Genomic DNA, 16,390 nt, shown 5'->3' with positions numbered 1-16,390 from the left:
AATACAAAGCTCATTTTTCTCCACAACTGGCTCCTTTTCCTCTCTCCCTCAGCTCCGTAAATGACACCATCATCTATGTAGGTGGTGAAGCCAAAAACCCAGTAGTGGATTCTCCTCTCTTCTCTGATTTTTAACTGGTCACCACTCCTGTAGACGTCACTTTCTAAAAGACCCTCTTTAACATCTCTTGCTAACAACAAGGGTAGCAGCCTTCCCAATGGGTCTCTCAGCTCAATGCTATTCATTTTCCATCAATCCTCTATGCTGCCATTAGAACAAATTTGGTAAAATGTAGATCCCATCCCAGATTCTACCTTCAGTGGCTTCCTAAGCTAGCAGCATGAAGGCTAGACTTTTGGTCTCACAAGAGTGCCCTTGGCCCTTTGAGTATGGGTCCCTCCTTTCTGAAGTACTCATCTCCCACAGGCAACCTGGGCTGTCAGACACTTCCGCCGCTTGCACTCGCATTCAGACAGCTACCTTTTCTCTCCTCCATGCCTTTGCCCTGTGTTTCTGCCAGAAATATCCCACTCTTTTTTGCTTGCTTACTGAACTCCTAGTCATCCCTCAAAATTCATCCTGAGAATCACATCAAGGAAGCGCCTGTGGACCCTGGAATCCTATGCCAGGTTCGTCTGCTGCACTGTCCTGCATAGCCTTAACTCAGCCCACGTGCTGTACATGGCTCCTGGGCGGGTCTCTCCTGCCAGACGTGAGCACTTTGAGGGCAGTGCTGTCTTGTTCATTTCATCCAACTCAGAAAGACCCAACCAGTGTTAAATGGGCAATTCGGGACACAAGCTGGAGCTAAAATCTCATCCACCCCATTCACAGCTGAGGATCTAAGAACATCTACATTATTGTCTCCATAGTCTCATAGTTCCCTCTCTTGTTCCCACATTGTACTTTTCCCCAATTACTTCGCTGAAACTGTATGACAAAAGTCATTAATGATATTCTAACCAACAAATCCAACAAACTATTTTTGGTCTTCATTTACTTGTCTCTTCCCAGCATCTGACTTTATGGGTGAACCATCTCCACCTTGGCTTCCCAAGTAGACTCTGACTCCTCCTTCACAGTCTCTTGTGCTGGCTTTTTGGCCTCAGTCTGCCCCTGAAATGAGGGAGCCCCTCCTCCTTCCTTGTTCTGTTCACTCTCCCTGGTGCTCTCGTTCACTCCGAGGGCTTCGGCTACGACCAAACTGCTCAGTTTCCCACACAAGTACAAGTACAAACTTGACCAAAACCAAAGTTGTCATCTGTCTCCAGGATCTGCCCCTTTCCCTATATTCAGGGAGTGGAACCTCTACCCACCCAGCCACCCAAGCAGAAGTCTGGAAATCTTAGCCCCCTTCCTTCCATTCACTCACCACTTATACCCACTAAGTCACCCGGGCCTGTTGATTTTGCCTCCTGAAAGTCTCTTCAACTGTCACTTCCTTTCCATCCCTACTGTTTCTGACTTGCTGTGGCCGCTCATCCTCTCCTATCAGGGTGACCACAAGTGCCACCTAAGTGGTCTTCCTCCATTGCTCTCCAACCCTATTCTATCCTTCATACCCCAGCGGCCTGAAAATACTCTCTACAACTCAAAGCGGATTTGCTCATTCTCTGCTAAAATCAATGGCTTCCTCAAACTTCCAGGTGTCCAATTCTGCCTTTGCCTGCTTCTCTCAACATGTTACCCAGTGCTCTCCATGGGCTCCCTGTTCTCCTGCAGTCCTGGAGTTTTTCAGGTGGCCGTGTCTGCGTTCCTGCTGCTTCCTGGGCTTGGAATGACCTTCCTTTGTTAAAACTCATCTCGGGGACCCACTCCTCTATGAACCTTTCCTAAATCTGCTGCTTTAGGGCTCCCTGTTCAGACTTCTTACATAGCACTATTGCCCTTGACTAAGTCTGTGAGGCCGCTGAGCACAGGGACCATGTCTTTTTCATCTCAGAGTTCCCAGAAACTGGCATAGTGTCTGACGCACAGAACTGAATAAAGGAAGCATTTATCAGTGCTTGGAGAGGTGTGGGACAACATTCTTGGGCACAAACTTCAGCCCTGGTGACCTTAATTAATACCATAAACAGGTGGCATCACTACTGGAAGTTGGCATACCATCTTTCCCCAGGGCATCAGGGGACTGTGACACCGCACTGCTTCACTTATTTCACATGGAATAAGGCCAAGCCACAGAAGTCACTGAGAGAGGGCCTCCCAGAATCCCTGAGGTAGGAACTGAGCCCCTGGCCCTACCCTGAAGGCAAAAACACTGCACACTACAGGTAGAGCAGGAACCTCGGTAGAAGCTTACCTTGTGTCCTAGAAGCTCCTTTGGGCATGTAGGCTGAACCTGTTCGGAGCTTTCCTTTCCACAGCACTGAAACTAGAGAGTCAGAAAAGAGACTTCAGGGCCAGGAAGGAGGAGCAGCAGCTACAAGTCTGGGCACCCTGCTAAGGACTGGGGTGCCGAGGCGGCAAAGCAGCTCCGAGGCCCAGTCACTGCAACCCAGACTGCTATTTCTGGAAGGAGAGTGAAGAATCACACAATCATGCTGGCAAAACGAGAAAATGACTTCACTAAAGCCATCTGAGTTTATGATGGGAAGTGACTCAAGGCAACCCAAACAAGGCAAGAAGCTAATTGACAGTGTCTGTGTAAATTGTTGCTTTTTAGAAAGGGGTTGGGGCTTTAGATTCCTTCTTTCAGACTGGGGGTCATTTAACCTGCTGAGGAGCTCAAGTTTTATGAGCTTCAGGAAGGACTCATTAGCTGGGAATAGTCTGGGAAAGAAGGGAGAAGTGGCTGCAGCAAATTCCAGGGTCCAAAGACCAGATTTGAAGATTGGCCAGCAAACAGGTATCCTGCCTTAGGCTAGCTGGCCCTTTAAGACAAAAGAACCTGTGTGTCGCCTCAGGTCCTGAGGGCAGCTGAGGTGAAACTGTGTAAATGTATAAATGGTAGCCACTTTCCAGGACATACCTGTCCCAGACAAGAACTAGGTACCTGAAAACACCTGACCCAGGAATTCACAGCTACTTCTCCATATCACAGTGTCTAAAAAATGAGAATGATTCTGGCCTGGCCCATCTCCTCTGCAAGCCTTCCGTGATTAACTGCATGTAGCTCTGAGCACTCCATGGACAGCACAGTCCCACTGAATGTTCCGGAAGGGAGTGTAGCCATCTCCCATGACCCTTCATTTTCCAAATGACAGAGTTGAGTGGGTATCAGGGAGGCCAAGTAACTTGCTCAAGGTCACGAGGCTGTGAAGTGGCAGAGCGGCAGCTAGAAATTAGCTTTTCTGACTTAAAGATCACACTTGTTTCTGTTACACCACAATGCTGCCCTCTGACACAGCCTGCTATTTATTTGGGCTCCTTTCTCCGTAACCTTGTTTGTGCTCTTTTGTCTCTTTGGGGCATGTGTCTTTTGGGTTCATGCTCTTCTGTCCCTCTTGTGAACTCTGTGTGACAGACATCTTTCCCTTCTAGGGTTCCACACATAATGCAAACTATGGCACTCGAAAGGGCTAAAATAGGGGGTGCTACTTGGCTTTACTGAATTTACTTTTATTTTTCATCCTGGTGATTGGTGAGAACCTGGCTCAGACATAATCTTCAGAAGCTGCGATTTGAAGGAAGAAGTGAAGTTACTCACTGTTGAGTGGAAGGTGATGAGTGTCCCATTGCCTTTTCCCCTGTCTTTAAGGTAATCATTATAAGCCTCTTCATACATGGTCTGAACATGGCGGATAGCCTGAAAAAATACCAGGAAAAATGAGGGACTACTGAGTGGGAAATTTTAAACATTCTCCTTTCATCAAGGAAAATCCCCGCTTCCACATCTTTCAAAAATATTGCCTTTCTCATAAGGATGATACAATGGACTCTGGGGACCTGAGGGAAAGGGTGGGAGAGGGGTGAGGGATAAAAGACTGCACATGGGTACAGCGCACACTGCTCGGGTGATGATGGGTGCACTGAAATCTCTGAAGTCACCACGAAAGAACTTACTCGTGTAACCAAACACCTGTTCCCCACAAAACCTGTTGAAATAAAAAAAAAAAAAATACTGCCTTTCCATAGGTATTTTAGGATAATTCTGCAATATGGAGAAGATTATAGTTTCTGGAGTCTCTAAGATGCTTTTGAGGATGGAAGGATAGACTAACCAGAACAGTTTTCATGGGCTAGAAAGATTTCTGACAGTTCCCAAACCCAGCTGGGCTTCAGCATCAACTGGGCCCCAGATTCCGGAGCTCCCCCCAGGTGATTCGGATGCATAGCTAGAATCGGGACTTATACATTCCTGTTACCCCATTGGTTAAAAGCATTCAGATCTTTTTATGACATGGTTTAAAAGATATTCATCACCAAGGAAAACTTTCTACATTCAAATATCATATAAAGCTTAGAGAATGCTTTTTCTAGTATAAAAGCTTGTGATTTCAAATCCACAGAAATCCCAAAAGGTCCTAAGATCCCATTCTACTCCTGTATGTAGCTGAATTTAAACTAACCTATGAATACAGCCAGCTACTTCAGAAAAATTCAAAAAGAGGTGGCATTTACTATTCTACATGTTTACTGTTTTTATAGTCTAAAATAAGTTCATAAGCATAATATTAATGACTCAGGAGTTAATGTGAAATACAGCAAACTTAAGTTTCCATTGTTCCTCCTTTTCCATTCCATTCTCTTCTATCCCACAGTGTGTTCTACCCTTCTAGAAAGGCTACTTCCTCTGTGTGTCCTCCTGATAAGCTATTCTGGACACCTAGAGTCGGGCAGCAAATATAAACTGGCTTCACTAGCCCACAGCAGGGCAGGCTCTGGTCTTTGAGAATGAAATGGCCCCGTCCAGGTCAATCTTTAAGAAGAAATGACAGTCTGACAGGGGATGAGAATCTAGATTCTTTCTCAAGTCTGTACTCTAACTCTTACCCCATTTCAAACTGGGGAAGAATCTTAAACTAGAGATCCTTTTTTTTTTTTTCTTTTTTGGTTTTATTATAGACCACTTCATAAGTCTAATGGAAGATATGAACTATCTCTCCAAAAAAATGTGAGCATGTATATATGCCTGCACACTCATACACACATATGCTCAGTTCTGCACACCACTTCTAAGTTAAAAAGTTCTGTTTAAACTATAATAATGGAGATTATTTGATTTCTTAATAATATTGTGGATATCAATATTCTAACACTTTTAACCATCACAGAAAAACATTATAAGTAATTTACTTACTACCCCCTTGCCTATAAAAGCAAATACTCCAGTGGTTACTTCAGCAGCAAATATCACCAGGAGGCAGGTAAAAAACTGTAGAGGAGAGAAAATACTAATTTCATTAATTTAATACCTTCTCAATTTATATATTTTGCACCTTAGCTTCCTTATGTAATGGCTGAGTCGCTTTCATGTGGTTCATTCATTCATTCATTCAGCAATTGTTTATTGGGCATCTATTCTGCACCAGGTACTGTCCTTGGTGCTGAGTATTCAGTGGTGAACAAGATAATATCCCAATGTCTCTGCTACCACAGACCTTAGATTGGACAGGGGAATATATGATAACTGAGTAAAGAAATTAAAAAGTGAATAAGGTAAGTTCAGATAGTGATGTAAAAATCCCACCACCTAGAACACCACCTGGCATCTATGTGCTCAGTAAATACTTGACAAACACAAAAGACCTAGAAAGATATAAAATAAGGCCAGGAGAGAGAGAGTCACTGTTGCAGCTTGGGCATGGGGAAGGGGGTGACTTGAGACTCTGTGGTCTGGAAAGTCTTCTTTGAGGAGATGGGAGTAGAGATGAGGGGGTGTCCTTCTGGATGGAGTTCTGTTCTGGTCTATGGATTTGCTCTGATCAGACTAAGTTCAGTGATAAACAAGACAGAAATGTGCTCAGCAGTAGGAGAAAGAGAAAGAATGAACGGCAAAGCAACAAGTTAGACATTTCATGTAGCAAGAGGTCAGAGGCTGTGGCCAGAGTTAAAAATCCAAAGATCACAATGAGTAATGAGATGAGAGGCTGTCTATTAAAACTGCTGTTTCTGACTCCCTGTGGAGAAATATCAACACTTTCTCTCCTCCTGCCCCTCTTCTTCCTTTCTGTTTCTCTGAGGCTACACTGGCATTGAATGTATGGCAGTTAATTGAAATTATTTGATTTTTTTTAAACAGACGTTGCTTGTTAAAATAAGCCACAAGAGGGATTTTGGTTAAGTTATTGATCTCAAACATAAATGTTTTCCTCGTAGATGACAGTGCTTCCCTGGCTATAGAAACATTTTAGCTGTCTCCCCCACTGTGAAATATATACACACACACACACACACACACACACACACACACACACACACACATTTTTAAGAACAATCATAGTCACCCCTTACAATTACTAAGTACTTTTACTCCCAAAACTTCTTTATACCAATGACCTCATTTCTTTTCACACTTCCCATATGAGGCAGGAACAAAGATAATTTTTTTTTTCTTTTTTCTTTTTTCAAGACAAGGTCTTGCTCTGTCGCTCAGGTTGGAGTGCAGTGGTACAGTCATGGCTCACTGCAGCCTCCCAACTCCTGGGCTTAAGTGATCCTCCTGCCTCAGCCTCCTGAGTAGCTGGGACCACAGGTGTGTGCCATCACACCTGGTAGAGACTGGGTCTCCCTGTGTTGCCCAAGCTAGTCTTGAACTCCTGGGCTCCAGAGATCCTCCTGCCTCGGCCTCCCAAAGTGATTACCAGTGTGAGTCATGGCACCCGGCCCTAGGTAATATTATTAATATATAAGAGATGGAGAAACCAAGACTGAGGGAGGAAAAGTGCGTGCCAAGGGTTCAGAGAGACCATGGAGGAGCTGGAGCCAGGGGTCAGAGGCACTGACTCCCTTCAGATGCAGGCGGCTCCATCACTCCCACCCCACCATTTACCCCACGCCCCACTTACTGATCCAAGCACACATTGCGACTCCCGCATGGCTCCACAGCACCCGAAGAAACCCACGGCCATCATCAGGGCCCCGGCTCCAACCAGAACATAGAGCCCTGTGGGGAAGAGATCAGAGGAGACCATTGACAGCCAACCGAATGCCTCCATGACCAACTAGGCTTAAGACTCTGGGCACTGCAGAGCATTCTAATAGTACCACAAGGTACTATCCTTACTGCCATGTTTAACACAGAGGAACTGAGCCCCAGAAGGTTAAGCAGTTCGCGTAAGGTCATAGAGCTGGTGCTTGGCAGAGCCGGGAGAAAAATAACCGTGAGCCTCAAAAGGCTGCCCACATCCCGACTCTGTCCTGCCTCTCCAGTGATGGAGGCAGCCATCATTCAGGTGGGGATTTCACTTACTACTTAGTCAAGCCCCAGGTACATTTCTTACAGAGAAAGAAAAGGGCAGAAGTGCTCTGGTTCTGAGAGAACTAAAGCCAAGCCTTTTTGTATTTCCTTCTTTGAATCTGAGATAAGTTAGAATACAATGTGTGACCTGGCACTTGTCTTACTTGCAATCATATTAATGGTCTCTATTCCATTTTTTGCATTTCACTCATATGAGTCACCTGGAAACCACTCCCATTCACAGGGAGGGTGGGGGCTGCTGCCCCGCCTCCATGGGGAACCCCTGGGCCTGGCATTCAGGGTGCTTCCTGGGGCTCCTCTGGGTTGCTGATGGTGGTTTGTGGGCAGATCTGACAGTTCACAGACCTACTAGGAGCCACAGGCGAGGCTGCTCTGCTTCCTGCCCCACCCTGGCCTGGCCTCAGGGTTCTTTTCAGGGCCCTGAGGCCCTGCTGCTCTGTAGCCCTGAGGCGGGTATTTATTTCCTGCTGTTCCAGCTCTGGCACCTCCTCCCTTTCCCTTTTCTCTAAAAGAATAATTTCATGAGGGAATGGATGTGGTAATGTGAGAAACGATATCATAAAATAATAGTGTTGTTGGCCCCACTGCTTAAACACTTTATTGTTTTTAAAAATGTCTTTCACCAAAGGTCTAATATCCAGAATCTATAAGGAACTTAAATCAACAAGCAAAAAGCAAATAACTCCATTAAAAAGTGGGCAAAAGACATAAACAGACAATTCTCCAAAGAAGACATGCAAGCGAGCAACAAACATGAAATAATGCTCGTAATCTGTAATCATCAGAGAAATGCACATCAAAACCACAATGAGATACCATCTCATAACAGTCAGAATGGCTTTTGCTAAAAAGTCAAAAATAACGGATGTTGGCAAAGCTAGGAGAAAAGAGGACACTTTATACACCACTGCGAATGTAAATTAGTACAGCCACTGTGGAGGGCAGTTTGGAGATGATTCAAATAACTGAGTTGAACTACCACTCGACCCAGCAATCCCATTGCTGGGTAAATACCCAAAGGAAAATAAATCATTCTACCAAAAGGGCACATGTTCACTGCAGCACTATTCACAATAGCAAAAGTATGGAATCAACCCAGATGCCCATCAATGGTAGATTGGATAAAGAAAATGTGGTACATATACAGCACGGAATACTATGCAGCCCTAAAAAAGAACAAAATCATGTCCTTTGCAGCAACATGAATGCAGCTGGAGGCCATTATCCTAAGCAAACTATCACAGGAACAGAACATCAAATACTACATGTTCTCACTTATAAGTAGGAGCTAAATATTGGGTACACATGGACATAAAGATGGGAACGATAGATACTGGGGACTATTAGAGGGGCACAGGGGTTGACAAACTAACTATTGGGTACTGTATTCATTACCTGGGTGACAGATTCAGTCATACCCCCAATCTCGGCATCACCCAATCTACCTTTGTAACAAACTTGCCCATATACCCCGATTCTAAAATGAAAGTTGAAAAAGAAAAAAAACGGTAGTTCACTGTGTTGCAAGGTTTTCAAAGCTCTTTCACTTCCATCATCTTATTGGCTTCTCCAAACAACCCGGTTAGGTAAGCAAGGACTGTTATTTCTGTTTTACAAATGGAGGTCTGAGAGACAAGATGGCTGCAGGCAGGACACCCTGGCAGGGCGGCAGCACCACCACCATATTCAGCTCCTTCACGAATGTCTCCTGGTGGACCACCTTGCTGCAGAACATGCCATTGCCTCCCATTGCTACTGCCACAATTGCTACATGATGCTGTTTGCAGATCTATCATGAAGTCACAGCCTGCAGACCAGTTGCACCCCAAATCCTTATCCATCCTATGCTCCAGCCACCTGGGAATTCACCACAATCTGACTGTGACCTGCTCTTTTCCATTTTGTGCTTTTGCAGGTTCTCGTATTAGTCTCTCATTATAGATTTCAAGTCAACAAACAAACCTTATTCATCCTCTCTAGAGAATGCCTTGCACAAGGCAGAATTCTCAGTCGGTGTGCGTTGGATGAGTAGATAAGACAGAGAAAATCAAATCAGTTCCAGGCTGGCTGGCTGTCATCACCCATCTTTGCTTAGAGATACACGCTGGAAACACGTCTTAGCAAACATCCACATAGGAACTACATAGCTGGGCTCTCCAAAGCCAAGCACAGGAGGATGGTTGCTTCACACCCCGAGAAACCCTGGAATATAGGAAAGAGAGAGGCTCCTGAGGAGGCGGGAGGCTAACTGCACAGGGGCACAGAGGTTTGAGGAGGCCAGAGTTGCACCCCACTGTAAAGGAAACTGTCTGCTCCCTCAGGCAACAATCCTTATCCTGCTGAAATAATGAGCTTTTCAGGAAAATGTGCTTATTTGAACAATATTTCATTCTTAGGCTATCAGAATCCCAGAGCTCATGGCAAAAACAACCTGAAGCTGTCCTAACAGCTTCAACTTTAAGGCCTCTTCTCAGCCAGCCTCTGTTTTGTATGTGTGGGCCTGTGACTCAGCCCAGCTCCACATGAGCATTGCTTACTGGAGTTGACGGGAAAAGCAGAAGAAATTCTACAAGAGGAGAGGTTCCCTGGGCCTGCTGGATCCAGTTCCAAATCTGGCTGTAATACTCTGCATGCCATAAGGCCACCTGTGGCTTCCAAGGATACTTTATCCTTCTTATGGTGTGTCCCTCAAAAAATAGCTGCTGAATGTAATTAATGAATTTACAGCCACATTTTAAATTCCAAGATGGTTACTGTAGAGCCCTCTGCTTCCCACAGGAGCAGGTGTAACAAACGCATGACCTACTTCCCGAATCCCTCACGCTTTCCGAGTCCTATTGCCTTTGATTTGAAAAATAGAAAACACTTTGAAATTACATTTTCATCATGAATAGCTGAGCTTTGGGATGCCAGTGATCTCCGGGACATGCTACCACAAGTACTTTCTCTGGGACACCTTCTTTTTTAAAAATTTAAAAAGCATTACAAATGTTTTTTATTAATATCTTACTGATAGATAATATTTATACATATTTGGGTGGTACATGTGCTAGTTCAATGCATGTATACAATGTGTAAGGATCAAATCAGTGTCACTGGGATATCCATCACCTCAAATATTTATCTTTGTGTTGGGAAGTTAAAATCTAAAAAAATTCTTCTAGCTACTTTGAAATACATAAAAATTATTGTTAAATATAATTTCCCTACTGTTCTAGAGAATACAAGTATTTCTTCCTTCTATTTAACTGTATTTTTGTACCCATTATGCAGCTTCTCTTTATCTCCCCACCCCTCTACCCTCTGCAGGTTCCAGTAACCATCAATCTACCCTAGGCCTCCATGAGATCCACTTCTTCAGCTCCCACGAGTGAGATCATGTGATATCTGACTTTCTGTGCTTGGCTTATTTCACTTAACATAATGGCCTCTAGTTCCATCCATGTTGCTACAACTGATAGGATTTCATTCTTTTTATGGCTGAGTAATATTCCATTGTGTACATGTACCACATTTTCTTCATCCATCCATCTGCTGATGGACACTTACGTTGACTCTGTATCTTGGCTATTGTGAAAAGTGCTGAAATAAACATGGGAGTGCAGATGTCTCTCTGATTTACTGATTTCCTTTCTTTTGGATATATACCCCGTGGTGGGAATGCTGGATGATAGCTCTATATTTATTTTTTGAGGAACTGCCATACTGTTCTCCATAGTGGCTGTACTACTTTACATTCCCACCAATAGTGTATGAGGCTTCTCCTTTCTCCATATCCTCACCAGCATTTATTATTCTTTCTTGCTTTGATAATAGTCGTTCTAGCTGGGGTAAGATTTGGAACATGTTCCCAGGCAATTCCATCACTCTTTTCTTAGGTTTCAGAGTCTTCTTTTAAGCTAGAAACATCATTTTAGTTAACATAAAAATAAGAGAGAGCCTTCTAACGGCCTACTGGGATAAACTCATTTAAAAAAGTTCCCCCCTTTTAGAGACTGGATGTGGTCATCAATTTTAATGGCTTTCTAGCAGCAGATGGTTTTACATAATCTGCTAATGACCATTTTTTATCTAAAAAAATTTTTATGTCCCTACATTTATGTCCCTTCTCTCTCCCTGCCAGCACCCCCTGAATGCATATAATAATGCAAATATCTAGAATATTGAATGCAACTTAGTTTTTGGGAAGGGCAAGTGTTTCAGCTTTAGGACGTTTTCACATTTTGAAATGTTTGCATGACACTGGTCGAGCATTCCTAATCCAAAAGTCCAAAATCTGAAATTATCCAATGAGTATTTCCTTTGAGAGTCAGACTAGTGCTCAAAAGGTTTTGGATGTGGGGGAATTTTGGATTTTGGATTTTCAGATTAGGGTTGCTCGATCTGTAGTAACAATAGCCAATATTTACTGAGGGCTCACCACAAAACACATACTATGCTTAAATACGTTCATATTTCACAGCTGAAGAATCTGAGACACCAAGAAATTAAAAAATTTATGTAAGATTGCATAGCTAGTGAGGGGAAAAATTGGAACTGAACCCAGGGGAGCCTACTCCAAAGTGTACCCCCTGAACCCCTATGCTTTCCTTTTAGCAGTAACACTGAAGGACAATAATGCTCTTAGCTAGAAATTAGTTCATTTTGCAATTTATAAATGGCAGTACAGTTATTTTTCCTCTTCCTTGACAAAAGTACTTGAGATGTCTAGAATTGATGATTCCTGGTTTTTCCTCTGAAAGTACAGGGCTGAGAGCCAGAAATCCAGGCTACTCCCTGAACCCCTATGCTTTCCTTTTAGCAGTAACACTGAAGGACAATAATGCTCTTAGCTAGAAATTGGCTCATTTTGCAATTTATAAATGGCAGTATAGTTATTTTTCCTCTTCCTTGAGAAAAGTACTTGAGATGTCTAGAATTGATGATGCCTGGTTTTTTCTCTGAAAGTACAGGGCTGGGAGCCAGAAATCCAGGCCTGCCAACTATGGCTTTAGGTAAGTCCTCCTACTCTTCAGTTTTGTTAGCTGCAATATGGAAATGATTGTCTATTCCAACTTCTTATAAAAATGCTCTAGAGAAACTATCTCAACAATGTAAGCTACAACACCTCTCTGGTATCCAGCTACCATGGATGTCAGGTACAAGTGAAAACGAAGTAAAAAAATATGACCAGCGTGAGTCAGAGTTTTTAACAAGCCAAGCCACCCCCTTGGTGTTCAGCACTGGAATGCTTTCCTTATACGTAACATTCAGCCACAATCAGAGCCAGGCTTGGAGACTCTGAGTTCCACAGGGAGCGACAGCTGCAGTCAGGCTGCGATCCTGGAGAGCCAAGTGGCTCCTGTGTGTGTGGGCAACCCCTTCTTGAGGAAAACCTGTTAATATTCTCTGCTCACAGACATGACTTCATGCCCCAAGCACACAGTCTCTCCAGTTTTCCAAGGGCTGAGGGGCTCACTCCCTACTCTGTAACTCTAGAAAGAAGCCCCTGGGGTGTCTGCCCACTCCAGAGAGGGACTGTAACAGGAAGTCAGATGGGCAGGTTGCTGGAATTTGGAAGACACGGGGCTTCTCCCAAGAGTGCCCTGACAGAGACTAGCGTGGACAGGGTCTAGGAAACAGTGAGCAACACAAGCCCTCCTCTGCCAGCATCACTCTGGCCAGGTCCTCTCTTCTACCTTAAGCAACCAGTGGACACAGAGACCTTGGAAGGGCCTCCAGGCCTTGGCCTGGATGCAGAGGGCCCTGAGAAGAGACACAGGTGGCAGTCAGTCAGACTACCCTCTCGCTCTGTCCTCATTTCCCGCAGTTGGATCCTCCTGTCCTTGCCTGGGATTGACCAACCCCCTGGCTTGGAGGTTATGTCCCATCTTTATCACAGGGAGGGAAACTCGCTCCATCCCCAAGGAGAGAGAACCAAGGATGCCAGAAAGGAAAGCTTCCCCCAGAAGATGGGACAATTTCCCTTATAAAGTCTGGCAGTCATTTACCCCGAAGCAGGGACCTAACCAATGTGTCTTCCTGGGGTTCCTCTCAGAGAGGAGAGTCAAGGCTGGAAGGGCTTATTTCTTTAAGAACCACTTGAATGTGCCATGCCAGTTTAGGACACTCTTTAACAAAGGGGTGATAAGAGTTTAATGGACTGATTTATCTGGAACCTATTCTGAAAGGGAAATACCCAGATCAATGAACGGTGCCCTGTGACAATGGAGCAAGATTTTCCAAACACTGGGCCTGCTTGTTTCCTAAAGTGCTATCACCTCACACTGTGTGCAGTGCAAATCCATAAATAGTATCCTAGTGTATTTTTCTTCTTGTTTTATTGCTGGAGAGCAGGTATCTTTCTTATTCGGAAAATTATTCACTAAGGAAAAAATGTCAATTTCTACAAACATGTCTATTGCTCTATTTATATTATAAGACATATTTGAAGGAGAAAAAAGGTACCTGACTTCACAAGGACTTCTTGTTGCCACTATCCAGAGAGGCAGCACTGGGAGACAGAGCAAGCACAGACCTGGCTGTCAGCAAACCTGGGTTCCAGGCCGAACCCCACCAGGAGGAGCTGAGAAGCCCTGGCTGACTGCCAGCCCCAGGTGCTTATCCACGGTCTGTAGTTTCCTTATTCTGCATGGTGCTAAGTTTCTATGATGACCCACTTCCCTGAACTTTGAGCACGGGTCGTAAGTGCCTTTACCAACTACTCTGGGCTGCCTTAGGGAAGGGAGATGTGGTGAACGAGGAACGAAGGGTGGGTAAACCCATATCATGCCCTGTGACACCAACCGCAAGCAGAGGATTCAGGCGCTGCTGTGGCCTGCTGTTTTCTCTGCCCAGAATCCACTTCTTTTTCTCTATTGGGTAAAGGGAGCTCCTCCATTCTCAGCCCATGTGGTTTGAGAGGGCTGACTCACCTCCAGCTCCACGGTGGGCGTGAAGCCCAGGCACATCCCCACAAGCAGCTGTCCCCAATGACAAGCTCAAGGATGGGCACGAGGTCCAATATTGCCAATAAGAGTTAGGCCTGGGGCGTTAGATGGATCTGTTGGAATGAAAGCAGCATGTTCTACTTCTGGAGTCACTCTGGAAACGGAGTCTAGAGCCACTGGCAGCCATTTTATCACATGGAGAAGAAACCTGCCTAAGAATGGAGCCAAACGAAAGCAGGGCCAAGAGATGGCTCCAGACTGAACTCTGGTCACATCATCTGAGTCCCTGAGACCAGTATTAACCCTTGACCTTTCAAGTATGTTACTCAATAAAGGTCTGTGTTGAGTCAATTTGAGTAGGTGTCTGTGATTTGCAATACGAAGAGTCCTGATAGACATGTCCATAAAGATAGGACATAATGAATAATTCCTCATATCTCAGGCAGTGTGTGCATTGTTTGGTTTAGATTAGAAACAAAATCAGGAATGTGTGTGTGGAGCCAGTTCAGCCTCCGGCTCAGCACAGGAATCTCCTGAATAAAACACACAATTCTGATTCTTGCCACGACAGCGGTTAAATATGACATGAAGGATGGCTCACTTTCATCTGTGGAAGTCTATTCAACCTTTTGATGTATCCACTCATGAAGGTTTTTATGTGGAACTGACATCTACAGCTGTGAAATGGCTATCGGCCTTTTGTTTCTGGAGAAACACAGACTGAGGCTACTCCCGGGGAGGCCTTCCATCTGTAGCTCCATGCAATGGCCCCTCCCTCTGACGGAGCAGGGACCCCCTTACTCACACCTGTAACTCAGGTTTCCATCAGAAAGTCGTGAATTATTACTGAGAGGCTTGACTCTGCCTCTCGCTCATCTCTTTTGCCATTTTGATTCCTTCTGTCCCTGAGTTTGATTAGGCAGGCTTAAAAATGTTTAATAATGTTTCTTGTCTTTCTGTTTCTTTCTTCTTAATTCCTTCTGCAACCACTGTGGGTTATACCCTAATTTGTCAGGCCTGATTGTATCAATAATCTGCCTTTTTTTTTCTGTCCTGGGATTCCCCTCTCATTCTACTTCTGCCATAATAATCTCTTTAAAATGCAGTGCAGATCATATCTTACCCCTGGCCCCAAATCATCCTTCTACTGTTTACCAACTTAACCCTGACATTCAAAGGCCTCTATACTTGTCCCCTCTCCCTCCCCAACAGTCCGAATCCTACTGCCCACCATGCCCCAGTCCTCAGACTCCATCAGAGCCCCCTGCCCCGCCCAGCTTGCTAATCCCTCCCCACAGTCATGCTTTGTGCATGCCTTCCCCTCAGCCTTTCCAGTCCCCGTTTTTCCTCTTCTCCATTGATTACAGCCTGGTCTTTAAAACCTAACTTAAATTCTTCTTTCCTTACCAGTTTAGAATGACCTCTAATGCACCCGCTGCAAATACCACTTAGTTGGCATTTAGTCACATGCTAATTTTTATTGTAATTTAAATTGTGAAGTCTATGAGTCTTTTCATTTATACTACAAGTTACATGGGGGCAGTTACAGAATTCTTATACATTTTGTGTGACAGCAGAGCCCAGCATTGTGAATGCTGGCCAATGGATTATATTGAGGTTATACTGATAGGCTATATTTTCCTGTCTCAAATGTCCTTGTCCTGTGCATACTTCCTGGAAACCATGTGGGTAGAAAGAAGCATTTCAGTTTTATGTCTACGGCAGATTCCTCTGCTTTTTCGTTGTCACAAAATCCCAATCTTGTCCAAGTGTCACAGGCCCTATGGGTGGCCCAGGCCCCTCGCCAGGCCCAGGGGAGGGTATGAGGCTGTGAATATCCATTAGTCAGAGATCCAATCATAGTAATTTGCTTCTTGGCCATGATTGGCTTAGGCATGAATACAGAATGCAATTTTGACTAAGAAGTTGCAAGGGGAAATGTGTTGGCAGATTCTGAAAAAGGTTTTACTCATTCAAAAAAGGGACAATATGAAGCGAAATTTTCTTTGTTCTCTTTTGGATGTTGCTGTATGAGAATATGATGCTTGGAGCCACTGCAGCTATCTTTTAAGGGGAGATGTCTAAGGACACTGAGGAC

General features: G+C 44.4%; 1 protein-coding gene across 2 annotated transcripts in view; it reads right to left on the bottom strand.

The window, feature by feature from the left end:
* Positions 1 to 16,390, bottom strand: part of TSPAN2 (tetraspanin 2) — a 44,481-nt gene that overhangs the window by 9,266 nt on the left and 18,825 nt on the right. Inside the window, exons 3-6 of one of the 2 annotated variants that reach the window (XM_023222748.1) lie at positions 6,951 to 7,048; positions 5,243 to 5,317; positions 3,650 to 3,748; positions 2,303 to 2,374 (exon numbers count right to left, since the gene is read on the bottom strand). In XM_023222748.1, the coding sequence (XP_023078516.1) occupies positions 2,303 to 2,374; positions 3,650 to 3,748; positions 5,243 to 5,317; positions 6,951 to 7,048 (344 nt within the window). The remainder of the gene's footprint in view (positions 1 to 2,302; positions 2,375 to 3,649; positions 3,749 to 5,242; positions 5,318 to 6,950; positions 7,049 to 16,390) is intronic. The other variant, XM_023222749.1, reaches the window with a different exon arrangement.

The sequence above is a fragment of the Piliocolobus tephrosceles genome, chromosome 1, assembly GCF_002776525.5.
Source record: "Piliocolobus tephrosceles isolate RC106 chromosome 1, ASM277652v3, whole genome shotgun sequence".
NCBI classification, from domain to species: Eukaryota; Metazoa; Chordata; class Mammalia; order Primates; family Cercopithecidae; genus Piliocolobus; species Piliocolobus tephrosceles.
This window is presented reverse-complemented; position numbering and strand designations above follow the sequence as displayed.